This window comes from Phoxinus phoxinus (assembly GCF_949152265.1).
Source record: "Phoxinus phoxinus genome assembly, chromosome: 14".
Lineage (NCBI taxonomy): Eukaryota > Metazoa > Chordata > Actinopteri > Cypriniformes > Leuciscidae > Phoxinus > Phoxinus phoxinus.
Window position 1 is genome coordinate 5,993,927 of NC_136889.1, and position 18,097 is coordinate 6,012,023.

Here is an 18,097-nt window from a genome sequence, read left to right on the forward strand (position 1 = left end):
AAGCATTAACCGGTGTGACAACTTCACTAAAGACCACTGGATGGTGACTTATAGGGATAGGTTATTTGTTCAAGTTTCTTTACTTTGCATGACTTAATACTCTGAAAGTTGCAGTAAATTTGACTGGACGACTTGATTTCTTTGTTTTATTCAACGATTGCTTTTAGGAATTTGTTCAAATTTCACTTACATGTATTATTCCAAGAATAAGTGATCATAACACCGAAAATCATTCCTGTGTAAATACATCTAACCATTACCTCTGTTGTGTGTGTGTGTCTGTAACTTGTCAGCATTTGGTTTTATAGCAGATGTTTTGGTAAAGTCTGGCCAGAGCTCTGACTCTGGATGCCGCTGGTTAAATTATTATGTGCCATGCATGACATGCGGCAAGTATGTATTTCTAATAGTTTCAATGTGAGTAATGGTATCATCTTCTTTTTCAGCTCGATGAGAAATGTGACAAGCAGTTTACAGACTTCAGTCGGGTAAGAGAAAGAGAGATAATTTTCCACTTCCCATTGTAGACTGGCATTTGAGCCATAATTAAGAGACCCTAGTTCATTTTACTCTTCTCATTAGGGTAAAGTTTCCAGATTGGGAGCTAGAGCGGGTTTAAGGGATTTATGTTATTGTTGTGGTCATTACTGATTTAAATGCACGAGTGTTCAAAAGTTCGCAGTCAGGAAGATTTTTTTTTTTTTGAAGAAATTAATACTTTTAATTAGCAAAGATGCATTAAATTATTCAAAAGTGTCAGTAAAGATACATTTACATTAATAATATTTATGTTACAAAAGTTTTAAATAAATGCTGTTCTTTTGAACTTTCAGTTAATCAAAGAATCCTAAAAAATGATAAATCCCTATTAATGATGAATGATTCATAAGTTAATGATAAAAAATTTATCCTAATAATAAGTAATGTTTCATGAGCAGAATTTTTTTATATTAGAAGGATCGTGTGACACTGAAGACTGGAGTAATGATTAGGGCTGTCACTTTTGAGAAAATTCAAATTCGAACGGATATCAAATACCAGCCTATGTATTCGAATATATTCGAATATCTAGTCCCAGAGTCCGACCCCCCCACCCCCACCCCCCGCGCGCGTGCAAAAAAAAAAAACCCGTCAATCGAAACTTTACTAACAGTTTGACAGTCATAAACAGGACTCCTAAAATTACACTTGACTCATATCTGCAAATAAACCTTGCCTTTACATGTGCATCTGCACGGTGCCGACCGGTTGTGCAGGAAAGTATGCAGTCATACGATGTTGGACGCCTGGCGATGCTCTGGCCGTCTGCTGCGTTTCTGGGGCTGTTTAAACCTGGCCACTTCATGCGTTTTCTCAGATCGGATAGCTATCAAAACGATTCCATTTACACCTGGTCACATAGGCCTAAATGTGGTTTAAACCGGATATAAATCCGATCTTCAATTCCCGGGCTATATGCAGATTTTATGGATTTAATGTCACCGAAAGCAACATATGAGCTGCATTTTATTGATCATCAGCTAACATCAAAGACTGCAATAAGAGAGAGCGGCAGCCCTGGTAAGATCATTTCGTTTCTTTACTTTTAATGAAGATTATTATTATTGTGTGTTAAAGCGTCTGCGACTTACTTTCACTTTGATTTGCGATAGTTTGCACATTGGCTTGGCGCTTGATGAATAGATCATCTGCGGTGATGCGTGTTGCAGCGCGCCGTCATATCTGACTATAATATAGCAGCCTGTAACACGCTTTCAAAATAACACCCTTTCAAAATAACACGCTTTTTTAAAATAAAAAGCAAACGGTCTTATCATAGACTGTAAAAAATGCGCTAGACATGGCACTTTAAAAACCGAATAGTTTATTTGAAGTTCGATTACGGTTATTTCACGTCATGTTCGAATGCATATTCGAATATCGAATAAAAAGTGACAGCCCTAGTAATGATGCTGAAAAATTCACAGAAATTAATTCGATTTTGAAATATATTCAAATAGAAAGCATTTGTTTTAAATTGTAATACATGTTCACTATATTACTGTTATTACTGTATTTTTGATTAAATAAATGCAGTCTTGGTGAGCATAAGAGACTTCTTTCACTTCTTTTTTTTTACTTTTTGATAAGATACTTTTGGTTAGGCTTAATACACTATTAATTCCTCTAAATATCAATCAATAAAACTCTTGGTAATGTATAGCAGGCTCAAAAAGTATTTGTCACACTGAAAAATGTAAGAATGTCATTGCATTTGATGATAAAATATCCAACCAATTTCCATCTGCAAACAAATGATGTTACATCTTCTCAAAAATTCATTTTTGCAAATGAATGTAACCCAACAGGTGTTAAGGTTGTTGAATCAGCTTTTAATTCATTGTTGATGGGTGCTCTCGTGTCCTGCAGCCATCCTCTCGATGTGCCACCCCGGCGCTCTCCGTAGCTGCCCTGGCCTCTCTGGGAGGAAGCACTTCTAGAAGGGGCAGCGGAGATGCTGGAAGCGTCATTATGGATGCAGAGGCTTCTCTCAGCGAATTAAGGGTAATTATGTTGTTTATCTGCATCTGTTATTGCAGTCAGCTAGTTTACAGATTCAACACAAACTCTCTGTAATAAGGATTTCTCTGGGATTTCTTTTTAAATAGGATGAATCTACCTGCCTTATAGAGCATCATAATTTCCTATTGAATGCATTTGATCTCAGAGAATCCACTTGTTCATTTCCCAGCATTGTTTGGTTGTATTTGTGTCTGTTAATCTTTTTTCCTTTCTTTCCTCTTTGTGTTTGAATGCCTTTGGGAAGCTCTTTTCCTTTCTGTGTTTGTGAATAAGTGTACAATCAGAGGTCACCGCTCTGACCTTCAGTGAATGCCAAACCTTTCCCATGATTCATTCATCCATCTCAACAGGATATCTATGATCTAAAGGACCAGATTCAGGATGTAGAGGGCCGATACATGCAGGGTCTTAAAGAGCTGAAGGTAGAGGGTCCTGAGCTCAACGCATGCCTTTCCTCATCCTCCACTAACACACCAGACACTTAGCACTCTTTAGTCTGAAAGCATGAGCCTTGCATGGGTCTTTCAATCACTACATTAGCTCTTTACAGTCATGTTTAGCCCACAGATGTGTTGCCTGAAGAGGTAAGTGCCAAAGTCACATGGAAGTCTTCTGCTTCACTCCAAACTACTGTTTAAGAAGATGGAGGACGAAGCAGTCAGTGACACACCTTTACTCTGGATGTTTCCGCTGTAGCTGTGTGAAGAATTTTTAGTGTTTGTCCAGTTCACATTTGGAAGCTGTAGATATTTAAAGCATTAAAAGCATTAAATATCCTGATACTAGTAAGACCCTCTGAAGGAACCTTACATGAACAAGTGTTAATGCAGGGAAAGATTTGATTTGATCTATTGAGAAGTGATTGGATTTCCATTGGTTGCCATTACTGTATATACTACTGTTCAAAGGTTTAGGGTCAGTATGATTTTTTTATTTTTTTTTAAGAATTAATACTTTCATTCAGCAAGGTTGCTTTTAATTGGTCAAAAGTGACAGAAATAATTTGTAACAAACATTGTCTTTACTATTTCAAATAAATGCGTTTTTTTTTTTTACTTTCAGTTTTTCTAAATAAAATAATAATAATTAGCTGCACAAATTTTTCAACATGAATAAATAAGAAATATTTCTTGAGCATCAAGTCAGCATATCCAAAGTATTTCTGAAGGATCATGTGACATGCTGAAAATTCAGCTTTGCCGTCACAGGAATAAATAATGTTATTTTAAATTGTATTAATATTTTACAATATTACGGTTTTACTGTATTTTTGATTAAATAAATGCAGCCTTGGTGAATATAAGAAGCCTTTTTCTAAAACACTAAACATCTTATCAACCTCAACCTTTGAACGGTAATGAACCTGAATTGGACAGGTGATTGGAGCAAAGGAGCTGAAGAGGAGGAGCAAGTTATTACCGTTTTAGAAAGAGTTACAAAAAATCACAGTAAGACCAGGAATGTCTGTTGAAGGGCCTTGACTGGAAAAGGTTGTTGTTGCTTTTTCAATTTTATGTATAGCAGTGAGTTGTATTACACTTTTACTTCTTCAATTTGTACCTGCACTTCACGTTTTTATCTAATCAGTGCAGTGATCAGAGTCTGCTTTGTTTATTTGCCTGTCATTAAGTTTTGTAGTGGTTTTGCGGTACTTTTCCAGCACTTTTGTGTTAAGGATTGTTCCTCCCTTTCATCAGGATTCTCTGTCAGAAGTGGAGGAGAAGTACAAGAAAGCCATGGTATCCAACGCTCAGCTGGACAACGAAAAGGGAAACCTCATTTACCAAGTGGACACACTCAAAGATGTTTTAGAGGAAATGGAAGAGCAAATGTCAGAGCTGCGCAGGGAAACAGAGGAGAAATCAAAGGTACTTATACTAAATTATACTAAATACTAAAATGTATTTAGGGCTGTAAAATCGATTAATCGCATCTAACATAAAAGTCTGTTTACATCATATGTGTGTGTGCGTCTGTGTGTAAATATATTATTATATTATATAGTGTGTGTGTGTGTGTGTGTGTGTGTGAAATATATATATATATTATATATATATATACACACACATTATGTAAACACAGACTTTTATGTTAGATGCGTTTAATTGATTTTTCAACTGTGTTGAACCCTAAACACAAGCTTTGGCAGATTATGTGTGAATGTATTTTTTCTTTTGATTGACAGGAGCTAGAGCGACAGAAGCACACATGTTCAGTCCTACAGCACAAACAAGAGGAGATGAAGGAGGGCATTCGTCAGCGAGATGAGCTCATCGAGGTAGAGACCAGAACAGAAATGCTTTATCGACCATAAATTCAGTTGAAAACATTAAAAAGAGAAAAAGTCTGACTTAAGTATTTCAAAGCTTTTGCAGGATAATCAAGTTGTAGATGATTTGGAATCCTTTTGAGGGAAAGTGTTGTTCTTTATGTTCTTCATAGATGAAATAGGAAGGTTTAGATTCTCTCTATCATTCACTCTCCTCCATTGAGATCCTCCTGTTTTCTTCCTTCATATGTTCCGCCTCATTGCTGCTTTGTAGTGTCTGTTTTGAATCTGTCTTTTTTCTTCCTCTGCTTTATTAAACACAACTCCAGGAGAACCAGAAATGTCAGGAAAAACTAGATACCCTCACAAGAGAGGTGTTTGACCTGCAGGAAACTGTTAACTGGAAGGACAAAAAGATTGCGGTATGACGGTTTAGGAGATACTGTTTGGATTGATTCTGAAAAGGCTGATCAAATTTTATATATACTGTATGTATATATATATGATTTATGAACTGTATGTAAGCTTAAGTTTACACAAATTGATTGGCAGTTTCAATATTTGTAAATGCATGGTGCTGCCCTCTGCTGGTATCCCATGACCCTCAGCTGTTCACACCAGAATTGTTGGGTACCACACAGTAGAGTTGAAAACTGTAAAAGGAACATAATGCATGAAAATGTATTACATCCAGACTTGCGTGTTTGAAGAAGGGTCGTTTTACTTCTAATATACTCACTTCTGCATGAAATCCAAGAATTGCTGAAGATGATTGGAAGAAAAGCATAGGCAATAGACTAATAACCTCACTTCCTCACTTCCTGTACTGTTCATCTGTCAGCATGGTCTATTTTCATCCTACCATCTGTGGCTAAAGCTAGGGCTGGGCAATATATGGAACATTTGTGATGGGTTAATCAATGTCATTTCTTTTTTTACATTTACATTAATTCAGTTAGCAGATTGAGGAATACAACAAGCGATTCATCTTAAGGAGGCAATTACACATGAAGTGCCAGCAATTCAAATAGGGTTTCAAATAGGGATGCTCATAATTAACTGGTTACCTGAAAATAAGAATTTTTACCGATTAATTACTATCAGTTTAAAAAGTAATTTAAGATATTTTAAGATGTTTACTGCATGGTTAAAAAATATGCATTTTTGAGAGAGAGAGAAAACAGACAAATCGCATTTGTCGCATTTAATTATCACATTTAGAAATAATGCAAAATAACGGTAAATTAAAAGAAATGTTTACAAACACCATGAACATAGCTATAGGCTATTTTAGTTCCCCTCACTCCACAAATCCTTTAAATTGAACAGTATTCAGAACAGAACAAGAAAAAATAAAAGTAGCTATATAAACATTAATCCAAAAGGAATTGCTTTAAAGTAAAACTGAAACAGAATCATTATATTTCTATATTTAGCTATATCGCCCAGTCCTAACTGAAGGTGGTGTTCATTGCGTGTGTGTTTGCTGCTGTCTCTACTGTTTTCTTCACTCCTCTCTCTTTTCCTGCCCTGTGCGTGGCCAGGCGTTAGAGAGACAGAAAGAATACTTTGGTTGCATTAGGAATGAGAGAGATGAGCTCAGGGATGAGCTGGCTGACCTCAAGGGGAAAAGCCGAATGGAAGAGGTACGTCCTTTAAGTGGTCCTGCACGGGAAGCTTGACATCAGCACTGTATAACAACAATAAACAGATCGTTTGAATGGAAAGTATTTGGCTTGTTGCGCTCGTCTCCTATTATTTGGTTTGTATCGGTTTGATCTACATTTCATAGGACATTTTTTTGTGTGTTAAAGTAGTCAGTTTTAATTATTTTTAGCTATTTTATCTGTAATTTCTGGCCACCTTAGATCTTTTTTTTCCCCACTGAGCTTGTCACAGTACACAGGGATTGCTTTCTCTATAAAGGATGCATGCAGTTTTTCCTTAGAATCTATTCTACATAAGGTATCCTATAAATAAGTGTAATTATCCAACAATCGTACTGGCCAGTGTCCATTAAAAACGTCTTTTATACATCATGCTCTTATACTGTCCTCTCCTGCTCTCACAGAAACACGGGCTGGTCATCATACCCGAGGACATGCCCAACGGAGACGTCAGCCACGAGTCCCCTACCTCGGGCATCACCGTGGTAAAACAAGAGATAGCGCAGGTGCTGGAGTCAGCAGGAGACGGACCTTTGGGTGAGTCTCCGAATACACCGTCAAGCATATTTGTATTAGTATGAAGCAATGGCATGATAAAGCTTAATTCCTCTTCATACTCCAGATGTAAGACTACGAAAGCTTGCGGAGGAAAAGGATGAACTTTTGTCCCAGGTATGATTGTACATGAAATTATTTCAATGGGATTTTTGGCGTAGATGAGTTGAAGTAACACATCTGTGCTCTTTTAGATCAGAAAACTGAAGATGCAGCTGGAGGAAGAAAGGCAAAAACACTCAAAGATCGACGGTGTTTACACAGAAGGAGAGCGGATGGAGAACGGCACTGACCTGCATTTCATCGAGATGCAGAGTACGACCTCTGACACGCTACACACACACACACACACACACACACTGAAGTCTGCATTAACACATGTACCTTTACATGCTTTAACACCGTTTGTTCCTTGTAGGGGATGCCAATAGACAGATAAGTGAATACAAATTCAAGCTCTCAAAGGCTGAACAAGAAATGGCCACGATGGAACAAAATGTGAGTTTGTAATCAGTAATTTTCAGAAATGTATTAATCAGTAAAATTATTTTAATCATATGACAAATATTGTCACATTGTTTACATTTTTTATAAAAATTTTATTAATGACTTGTTCAAATAAAATAATAATTGAATATTAGTATCGGTCTTTGTCAGACACGTGGGTTTGTTGTGTGTGACGTCACCGCGCCGCCATTTTTGAGGTATCGCTACTGACTGTGAGCATTGTAGAGAAAACAAGTAAATAACTCGCAAAACTGGAGAAGCACAAGAAAACTGAGAAAAGGTCGTACCGCAATAAACTCGATAAATATGGCAGGTACCGTTATTTGGAGAAATTGTCATCCATTCAGAACATAGATCCATATATGAGCTAAGTGCAGTGAGTGCAGTGAGTGACAATGTCCTCATACTTGGACATTGTCAACTATCTTGTTTATGGTATAAGTGCATATACCAGTGAACAATTTAAAAACTATAAATCTCTTAAAGCCCACGGACATTTCATAAACGGCTGTGTACAGGATTTATTTACATTCCCACCGAAGGACACAGTAGTAATAGCAAAGATAGGTTTGCTGTATTGATGATGATGATAATGTCATGTTAAGGATGTTTTAGTTTGAAAAAAGAATGAAAAACACAATTCTCCAACATCAGAATACCCCAGCATCGATACCTTACAAATGGCGGTTACGCCCATAATGCACTTCGTGTATCGCGAGTGTGACGTCACCTGACAAAGACCGATAACTTGTTGTTTTCTGTATATCTTGCAGGTAAACAGACTTGAAGGACAGGTGTCCAGATATAAAAATTCAGCAGATAATGCAGAAAAGATAGAAGATGAACTGAAAGCAGAGAAAAGAAAACTTCAGAGGGAGGTATGAACCCATCTGCTGTTCAAACATCTCTGATATAGACACATTTATGGTTCTCACAATTATAACCTGGGGGAAAAATTGTTCCTGACATGCAAATGTATATGTAAATGCCAAATCCAAGCATAGAGAAAAGCAAACTCTTTGTCATATTAACGGTCACAGTCAGGAGTTAACCTCACGCACCTCTTTTCCATTTGTAGCTGCGTACTGCCCTGGATAAGATTGAAGAAATGGAAATGACCAACAACCATCTTGTAAAGCGGCTGGAGAAGATGAAAGCAAACAGAAACGCTCTTCTATCCCAGCAGTGAAGAGAGAGACTCTCCGACACCTTTCAGTTGGACACCAAAAAAAAGAAATCTGCGGGCCCTTTACCTTGTTTCCTTGCCTCTCGTGGTAAAATCCAGATTTACACCTTACTAAGGCAACACGGTCAGGGAGGGAACATCTAAACCTTTGTGCTTTCTTATCTGAGCCCGAGAATATTGTTGGTTTTGTTGTTTTTAAAGGCTTCGTACATCACGGTAGCTGATGAGGTTTCATTGCTCGGACTGGGTGCTTTTCCCCCTCCTCTTATCCAAGTTGAACGAGTATAAAAGCGCTTTTTAAACTGTAAATCGACACGACCGCAGGGCCCTCGACGTCTATGTAAATGCTTACACAGCAATGTGCCTTCACAGGGGGGGGCGAGGGTTATATGCATTATAACACTATACAGGAAAACGTATTTCTACCGGTACAGAAAACTTTAATGTGTTTAATAATAAAGGGTACAGCCATGAGTTGAATGGTATAGAAAATCAATCATGTTTCAATTAAGTGTTTTTGTTTTTCAAGTATTTAAAATATTTCTTGAAAATAAATGTGTAAATGAATGCAGTATGAATGGGTGGGTGATTCATGAATTGTGATCGTTTGCAGGGCACATTGACTTTTGTTAGGTTTTGTGAAGTGCTTTGTCACAACGGACTACATCAGTTTTACACTAAATGCAACGATTTTAACTCCCAGATAGAGACCGAAGTTTCTACTGTGACATTGTGAGATTTCAGATTCATGTACCAATGCCGCTCAATGCCTTTCACCACGCTGTTGTATTCAGGTTTGGTGCAACTTTTTAATCACACTAGAAACAAATTGTCTGACACTTCACGATCACAGCGATTTTGACTAAAGCAACTGCAAAGTATACTGTAAATAAATTACACGATTTACAAACTGACCTCTCTTTCAGTAATTATTTTTGGGCTTTTTAAAGGTGCCATTTTTACACCTCAGAACTGCATTTGCATTTGGCTCAATCGATGGCCACGTGTTTAAAAACACATTTCAAACAGTTCTTTATGACCTCATATTTTAATTGTTTGGGAATGTTAAAGGTAGGGTAGGCAATTTTCAGAGGCTAGCAATAGCAAGCTAGCTTTCAAAGCATAAGATCCCATCCCGCCCTCCCTTCAGACCGTCTCCAAAGCCACGCCTCCTTCAAAACACATGAACGCATGCGGCAGGGAGCAAAGAAAAGCATCACGAGGCGGCGTTAAACTACCTCACGTCTCAAAGCACATAACGCTACAATAATAATGAACATAAACTAATTATGGCATGAACGCAGCATAAGCTTGTTGTTTTGGATCAGGAGGAACTGTAAGAGGTGGCTGCTGTTTCGGTGCTCGTGACTGAGGTCTGTCTCTGACTCTTAGTTTGAAACTCGCTGATGACGTGTGATGTCTGCGTGGAGATATGGAAATGCATACGTTCACAGGCAGGTAGGACATCGTATCATTGCATCGGACCGAATTCAATGATTGGGCGGAAATTTTATGATCATCGGGCGGCCTTCCACAGATGATATATATATATATACACACACACAACACATATTTATACCACTTAATTTGGTGATTGCTATCAGGATGTGAAGAGACTTTCAACTAGCATAACAAAAAATGTTTCTGTAACAAATAACCTACCCTGCATTTAATTTTTGCAATTCAATTTGGTGCCGTTAATGGTGCAAAAATTACATACTTCTCCTTTGAACGTGATTTTGTGTATTGTTGATATCCGTTTCATATTTTTGCTTTATCCAAGTAGCTTTGGATAAAAGAATCTGCCAAATGGATAAATGTGTAATGTGACTTGAAAGAGAAGTGCATTATGGAACAAGACTGTTTTACACTTTCAAAGACAGTTCACAATAATAAAACCATTGTTTAATATTTCAAAATACAATCTTTTTTTATTCATCTGCAGTACAAATGTCTATAAATCCTTGTTTTAATGTTAGCTGGTCGTCTGAAATAATGTGACAGACAATGTGTATCGTGGTCTTAGCCATTTTGGGATCGTCAGCTGACCAACAAAGCGCAGCAAAAGCAGTAATTTCTGAAAGTTAAAAAACTATTAAACAGAACAACAAAGTGCTGAACTTCAGCATCTTTCAAACACTTTGTAGAGATCAGGCAGGCTGGCGATCTGGAGAACGCTGCCATCTTCACTGAAGTGTTTCGGGGGACTGAAGAGAGATCGGAGAGCTTTGAAAAGCACATGCTCCACCTTCCACTGCCAGCTCATCTCTGCATCCTACAAACAATAAACAAAGCGTGATTCAGTCAACTCTTCTATCAGTCACAAATCATTGACATGAACCACAAAAAAAAAATGCATCAAGTTCAGAATAGCATGTTATTAATTTTCTCTTACAGTTTGCTACTGCCCACAATGTCATTTTTGTGTGTAACTAGCATTACCTGTGGCTCTTCTGCATCCGGCTCCAGTGTGTAGCGTTTCCTTATGGAATAGAAGTGACTGCATTCTATGCTGAAGTCACGGAAACAATCCTTCTCTCGATCCCAGTTCACCTGCATCATTCATCAGTTATTTAGTTGCATCTTTTTTTTATTGTAATGTCTATTTTATGTACAAAACCCAATGAACTACAGTTCCATGAAATGCCGACCTCAGTGGCTAAACGCAGAATGAACATCGGAAGTCCCTCCATGGCAGGGGTGTAATTATCCAGCAGCATTGGCAGACCAGTCAGGTTCCCTTCCTGTAAAGAAATGCAAGAGTTATGAAGCACCATAATGTTGATTTCGATTAGTATCTTGTCTCATCATATTGCTGTTGCCGGCCTTTTGTGAAAGCTACAGTACGGCAGTCGTATATAGGAAAGAATCAGACGCGAGGTTAAATAAACACTCACAGTCTCTTGAGCTTTTATATTATAATTTGATTATACGTGCAGAACGTGTCACTCACTCCATCTATTTCCAGGGAAAAGTACTCTTCCAGCATTTCGGTTTTCTGCTTAAGGAAATCCACAATATACTGGGCCAGTCCTTCTTTTGATCCGTCCTCATCCGTCCATCCGCTCTCCTCTGAATCCAGAGCCAACATGGCCAAATCATAGAGCGGAACTGGATTCTGAAGAAACAACTTTAGTTTTAATCTGTCAAATGCAACCATTAGTAAACAGACAATTTTTTATTCAAAATGTATTCAAAATTGTTATAACTTTAAATAGGATGTATAACAAAAATAAAATGAGTGCAATAACACACCGACAATCGAAGGACTCCAAAGTTACCAAAATCGTAGATCAAAATTTGATAAAACAGCTTCTGACTAGAAAACGAGAGAGAAATGTATGTTTGTCAACAAATATGGTATAAACATTACTCAAAAATAATGGAAAATGTAAATAGCATTATTTATGAAAGTGCAGTCTGTCAGTAATTGATCTGCTTGTAACCTGAGTTTGGTTGTATTGAGCAGGTAGAGTTTCGTCTGGTGCTGCACTAGAGTCCACTGAGGACTGACTGACCCCACAAACGAGTGTTTCTGAAGCAGCTCCTGTAAACCTGTGACAGAGGACAAAACATTCGGAGTGCTGTTCAACTATAAACTAGAGTGCTGCACAATATATAGAATTTATCAAAATATCGCAAATGTATATATCGCAATATGCATATCGCAACAGCTTGCAATAAATGGGGTCATGAACAAAAGACTTAGCTTTAATAAGTATCAGGATATATTTAATTCATACATTAAAAACTAAGGATTGTTTTATTTTTATATTTTATGATTCAGTATCTTTTATTAAATAAACCTAATGTAGGATAACCTGAAACCCTGTGGTTTACACTGATGTTAAAATAACACTTCTTATGCTACAGTAAAACGCTGATGTTCACTTTCTTGTCATAAAAAGAATGTGAAACACATGTAGGTTATATAATTTTAAATATATTTTAAAGATAATTTAAGTTTATTTTACACACTTTAAGCATTATCGTATCACATATCAAATATATCGCATTATTTAAGGAGTTATCGCATATCGCATTTTTCTTCAATATCGCACAGCCATCAGCCGCCGATATTAATCAGCCAGTTTTTCATCAATTTACAATGGTTTTCATCAATTTTACAAGATTTACAAAGATCTTTTCTGTTGCATAATCCAAGATTAATCCATAATCTAATATTCCTGCTGCGCTGCCGTCTGCGTTTTAATGTTAATCAAACAACAAAAGACAAAAAAATAAATAGCTGACTAGACTAAATAACTTTTGTAACTTTCATAAGGATTAATATGCATTTAATTTATACAGTGAAATTGCAATTGAAATTGTTAATACTTTACTGCTCTCCCATTGGAATTGGGACGGGACACATTGAATGGCTTTTCCATTGTTAAAATAGTCAAGGGAGATTTGAATGAACTAACACTAAAATTTCAGTCTGTTCGATTTCCTAAAGTGAATATATTTTACCTTTGTGACTTTGCTGCTCAATATCCTCGCGAAGCTCCGTAATGCTGGTCAGTTTAATGACACGTCTCCTGGGAAGAGAGGCGGCCGTCAAATCGTCCTTCACCTCCTCAACATGAGGCCTTTTCCTGAAAGACGAGACGGATGACAGGATGATCCTGTGATTCCAACCATTAAGGCCATTGCACACTGAGTCCGAAATTCGCATACGAAATTTTCGCACGTCAAAAAATAAATACGACCTCACGTTATGTCAATCACGCTTGCACACTGCCTCCGAAACTTTCGTCCGTCATAAAAAAAATCGAAACGGCTAAGATTTTAAAGCTAAGATTTTCTGCGTTTTTCGCATCCGTAACAAGCAGTTTGAATGGTGTTTGAATGGTGCTTTGACAATTCAGAGCCACCGAATCACGAATACGAAAAAAACGCATACGAAAATTTCGGACTCAGTGTGCAATGGCCTTTAGGCTAGTAGAAACTCTCAGAAAAAGCCTGTTTTCTGCATTTCACCTCAGTGGTGCTTCATCATCAGGAGGAGGCTGGAGGTCTGTCTGTAGATCTTCTGAGGCGCATGGCTCCAGCTCATCAACAGCACTCAGAAGCTCGGAGTCGTCCGGCTCGGCGGCGGGGGGGCTGGAGGCTTTATCTGGCCTGCACGGCTGGAGAAACGCATCCAGCTTCTGGGCTTTGCAGTCAGTGCGGACCATCTGATGGGCGTACACGCGCTCCTGGGAGTCGGCTGAAGAAGAGGCTTTGGCCACGCTGGCGGACGCCGAGAGTCCTGGAAGCAGAGTCTAAGGATCATGCAAACCCGTCAAGTGTTGGTCAAGTCGGACAATATGAAAAGTGTACTCCTGTAACTGAAGGTTCACCTGTGTGAAGTACGTGCGTGAGGAGTTGGAGCCAAGCAGTTTACTCTCGATGTGTTTCTGAATGCTCTCGGTGATGCTGTCCTCGTGCAGGAAGTGCACCTCGTGCTTGGTGGGGTGAACGTTCACGTCAATGTTCTGAGGAGCAATCTCTAAACTTCACAATGAGCAATAGTATTAGTCAAGTATTAGTAAAACATTTACAGACTTGTTTTAAAGCAGAACAAATATATTCAAATATTCTGTGTGACAAACTATAGTTTGGGATATATAAATATATATATATATATATTAAAATGCAATTTATTCCTGCGATTGTAAAGCTGAATTTTCAGCATCATTACTCCAGTCTTCAGTGTCACAAGATCCTTCAGAAATCATTCAGATATGCTGATTTACTGCTCAAGAAACAATACTTATTATTATCAATGTTAATATTTTTGTGGAAACCATTTTTTTTAGGAATATTTAATGAATAGAAAGCATTTATTTTAAATTGAATTTTTTTGTATCAATTGAATCCATCTTTGCTAAATAAAAGTATTTTTTATTTTATTTTTATCTTATGGACCCCAAACATTTAAATACTCTCATCAAGTGATATGATTTACCTAAGATAAAGAAAAGGATGAGTGTTTTTGGGAAGATAAGCAGTGTATACAGTCTCAATAGCTTTCTTCAAGGCACTAGACTCCACCAAGCGATCTAGAAGACAACAAAGTCAGAATTACGAAGGTCTTCTATTCAAACGATATCACATATTGCATTTAAAAACTGAGATAGAAACAAACTCATAAGACATACGGTTGATAAAAAGGATAAGGATGCATTTCTTGACAGAGTAGTTGGCATTGGAGATGTAGCCCTTCATTTTAAAAGCGAGTTTCTGATCCTCACACTCAACTTCAATCAGCTCCCTGAAACACACACATAAATGCTTTACTCCACGATTTACAATCTAATTAATGTATCCTTTAGTTTAAATGAGGTTCAAATGTTTATAATCCAGGAAAATGGTCAGATAAAAGTACCTGCTAACAGCTACACCAAACACCACACGGATGTTGTCCAGCACAGAGGCATTCAGTAGAGTCTTCACGTCTGCAACCATCTCGCCTTGCTAGATACAGGGAAAGATCGTATTATACAATTTACTTTCTGAAAGTGTACACTCAGTGTTATTTTAGGATCATTAATATACTTTTTTTTTCGTTAGTGAAAATCAATATTGACCTTGTATTTGAAAAAGGATCCTCATATAAGAAACAATACTAAAATTCAGAGTCAGTTCGTTCGCATTCGGAGATCGACTATTTTTGACACAGCTACAGTGAGTTTATCAAAATCTTTATTTTTAGTAAACTCTGTGTACACAAACAATGTTCTCAATGCTCGAGTTCATGTGTAGAGCCCCTGGTGATACTTCGAGCAAAGTTTCATGTTGTGTCAAGTGTTTTTAGGGTTTTAAAAATAGCGTTTTTTGATTCATATACGTGCCCCTAGCTCTCCCATTCAAAAGGCAATTTGACCGAAAATGGAAATCCGGTCAAACTTAAAAGTGGCGTTTCCATTTTCATTATGCTTTTAAACGAAAGTTTGCCTCGGGTAGATTAACAAAAAGACCCTAGGTTGCATTTAGGCGACAGTTACCCGTTAAGTACGCAAAGGCGCGTAGTAACACAAGTGGCATTACGCATTCCTGATTTTTGTCGAGCCAGTTATGTGCACCCCTGTATATATATACAGTATATAAATATATATATATATAACAACACAAAAATAAGCATTTCACCTTCTTGACAGCAAAACTTTTCCCAGAGTTGTGAATGGCGTATCTGTATGACAGGAAATACACACAGGTTGCTATGGACAGTTATTCAGGATCTCGCAGTAAAACAAAAACCTTCTAGATCTCATGAACACACCTGCTCACAACCTCAATGATTCTAGAGTATTCCTCACTGGGGCTCTTCAGGGCTTTCCGTCGGGTGGACACATTATAGAACAGATCCTCTACCTAGAGGGAAAAAAATTGTGGAATTATGGGAATTAAAAAAAAGTGTAAAAAAGTACTTGCTGTCAGGTAAACCTACAGAAATCAACGTCCCCTGGTTTCCAGCGCAGGGTTTGGGTGGAGATTTCAGCTTCCCATCACAGTAATTAGCCCTGTAAACAAAACCAGAATACCACTTTATAAAAGAAAAGAATACATTAATAATAAAATAATTGAGCTGCAGTGTATTTACACTACATTCTGTGTCTGGTAAAATATATAAAAGTATAAAGGCTGCGTACGAAATGGCATTCTCTCTTGAGTAGGTACTTATTTATTTTTAACAAGTAATTACTTCACGACTGATCAAAAGTATGTTCTATATACAGTAGTATGAATCTAATCTGGACGTACTACATTCGCCATGTTCTCATTATCATGTGACCTACCAGCGTCAGTTACATCGATTCACTGCCATTCATAAATCCTCTCCTATGGCCTCATGGGATAGTAAAGTGTCCATCATATACGCACTTCAGAATCTTGCTAAGAGTAAGTAGGTCATGCAGGGACTTCTTGCCTGGTGTTTTATGAGTACTGTAATTTCGGACGTACTTCTTTTGTCACATACTGTTTTTCACCTACTATATAGTAGGGAAGTATGCGATTTCGGATGCAGCCATAATTGTACAATAATATAATATATAGACCTTATGTAGCCCCGCCCCTTTTCAGCGCTGCGCTCATTGTGTTCTGTCTTCCGGTTTGCATTTCCACAGCATGAAGGTTAGATCTTACGGATTTATGAATGAACCGCTCGTTTTAAAATCTTCCTGGTCTACTGGCATTCATTTTGACATCCGATTCAAACATTACAATGACGGCTGGGCGCTTGTTTCTCTGGTCTATAAGGTCTATAAAATTAAAAAATTACCTGTAGGCACATTTTGCATCAGCTGTTTTTGTGGTGATTGTGACATGTGCTACATGACTTATACTGGCAAGAGCCTATAATAAAAAGAGAGAGTTGATTTAGCCAAGTTGATCAGTAAACAACACACAGCGATCAGCTGAAGTGAGGAATACTGTACCTCCCCTCTGAATCCATATGTTGCAATCGATGCCAAGTCCTCAAAAGACTGAAGCTTGCTGGTCGTAAAACGCTCACAAACTATCTCCATATCATCTTTCTGTGAAGTATAAAAATGCAACAAGCTCCAAACAAGAAATTTGCCATTTCACAAATGTCTATCAATGCAGTGTACAAATAAGCGGCTTACCCTGATGCCACTGCCATTGTCCTGAATGAGGATGAGCTTCAGTCCGCCTTCTTTCACTGTTATCTGGATATTTGTGGCCTTTGCATCCAAACTGAGGAGTCAGAACAAATATTAGTGTCTCATATTGTGTCACGTGAGGTTGACATATTAGGGTAATTTTGCCAAACAGGTGCCATTTGTGTTCCTGAATAGATTTTGATAAACATGAGCATTTATTAGTGATATATATAGTAAGTGTCACCGATTGTTAGTCATCAGTCTTTCCCGATAATAATGTATAACAAGTGTACACCAGTCATAAGTTTAATCAAGCATTTGAGACTAACGTTATGTTTGTTTTTAGTCAGTAACGTTACTTATTATATTAAAGATAACCCTTAGTGACACCAGTTAGTAGACATAAATTGTTTAAATGTCATCAGGTAGAAGTTATTATTATAGTGATCAATAAATGTGTCACCAGTTCTCCATCATCTCTTTAATGGCATTGGCAGGCCGCTGGATAATCTCTCCTGCGGCGATGCGGTTCACTACAGTCTCGTCGAGTCTGCGGATTACTCCCGCCATGATGAACTCGCACTCATTTACTAAATAATAAACAAACGATATGAACTGTCACTCATTCACTACATAAAATATAAGATAATTCAAAAGCACGTGAATGTTTGTTTACGTCGCGTACGCACGACACCCGCAGAACTTCAGGCGCGAATGACGAGCGCCCGCCTCCCGAGTG

General features: G+C 37.7%; 2 protein-coding genes across 16 annotated transcripts in view; one reads left to right on the forward strand and one right to left on the reverse strand.

Annotated features, from left to right (window-relative positions):
• lrrfip2 (leucine rich repeat (in FLII) interacting protein 2) overlaps nucleotides 1-10,486 on the forward strand; it is a 32,199-nt gene extending 21,713 nt beyond the window's left edge. For 4 of the 11 annotated variants that reach the window (XM_079635645.1, XM_079635650.1, XM_079635653.1 and 1 more), the window contains 13 exons: nucleotides 447-488; nucleotides 2,410-2,544; nucleotides 2,913-2,984; nucleotides 4,260-4,430; nucleotides 4,748-4,840; nucleotides 5,161-5,253; nucleotides 6,376-6,477; nucleotides 6,903-7,035; nucleotides 7,121-7,170; nucleotides 7,248-7,368; nucleotides 7,472-7,551; nucleotides 8,334-8,438; nucleotides 8,639-10,486. In XM_079635645.1, the coding sequence (XP_079491771.1) occupies nucleotides 447-488; nucleotides 2,410-2,544; nucleotides 2,913-2,984; nucleotides 4,260-4,430; nucleotides 4,748-4,840; nucleotides 5,161-5,253; nucleotides 6,376-6,477; nucleotides 6,903-7,035; nucleotides 7,121-7,170; nucleotides 7,248-7,368; nucleotides 7,472-7,551; nucleotides 8,334-8,438; nucleotides 8,639-8,749 (1,308 nt within the window). In that variant the 3' untranslated portion in view covers nucleotides 8,750-10,486. The remainder of the gene's footprint in view (nucleotides 1-446; nucleotides 489-2,409; nucleotides 2,545-2,912; nucleotides 2,985-4,259; nucleotides 4,431-4,747; nucleotides 4,841-5,160; nucleotides 5,254-6,375; nucleotides 6,478-6,902; nucleotides 7,036-7,120; nucleotides 7,171-7,247; nucleotides 7,369-7,471; nucleotides 7,552-8,333; nucleotides 8,439-8,638) is intronic. The other 7 variants (XM_079635655.1, XM_079635654.1, XM_079635651.1 and 4 more) reach the window with 3 other exon arrangements.
• A 143-nt stretch (nucleotides 10,487-10,629) lies between these two features.
• mlh1 (mutL homolog 1, colon cancer, nonpolyposis type 2 (E. coli)) lies at nucleotides 10,630-18,096 on the reverse strand. 5 transcript variants are annotated; one of them, XM_079635661.1, is made up of 20 exons: nucleotides 18,035-18,096; nucleotides 17,822-17,948; nucleotides 17,362-17,452; nucleotides 17,173-17,271; nucleotides 17,016-17,089; nucleotides 16,182-16,254; nucleotides 16,014-16,105; nucleotides 15,881-15,923; nucleotides 15,120-15,208; nucleotides 14,893-15,005; nucleotides 14,700-14,793; nucleotides 14,092-14,245; nucleotides 13,730-14,013; nucleotides 13,220-13,344; nucleotides 12,193-12,301; nucleotides 12,002-12,065; nucleotides 11,700-11,864; nucleotides 11,398-11,490; nucleotides 11,189-11,299; nucleotides 10,630-11,021 (listed from the first exon to the last, which is right to left on the reverse strand). In XM_079635661.1, exons 2-20 carry the CDS (start codon nucleotides 17,926-17,928, stop codon nucleotides 10,869-10,871), a joined length of 2,133 nt encoding a protein of 710 aa, XP_079491787.1. In that variant the 5' UTR covers nucleotides 17,929-17,948; nucleotides 18,035-18,096; the 3' UTR covers nucleotides 10,630-10,868. The 5 variants fall into 5 exon arrangements, with proteins under 5 accessions (XP_079491787.1, XP_079491788.1, XP_079491785.1 ...); XM_079635662.1 differs by having other exon boundaries at nucleotides 18,048-18,090; XM_079635659.1 differs by having other exon boundaries at nucleotides 16,014-16,101; nucleotides 16,178-16,254; nucleotides 18,035-18,087.
• Nucleotide 18,097: the final 1 nt, after the last annotated feature.

Bases quoted from the DNA above. Each gene is read 5' to 3' on its own strand.
- mlh1 (XM_079635661.1), bottom strand. From the start codon at position 17,928: ATGGCGGGAGTAATCCGCAGACTCGACGAGACTGTAGTGAACCGCATC. The intron at 17,090-17,172 runs GTACAGTATTCC...TTTTTATTATAG, and splicing joins CATATGGATTCAGAGGGGAG to GCTCTTGCCAGTATAAGTCA. The intron at 15,924-16,013 runs GTGTGTTCATGA...CCTGTCATACAG, and splicing joins ATCATTGAGGTTGTGAGCAG to ATACGCCATTCACAACTCTG.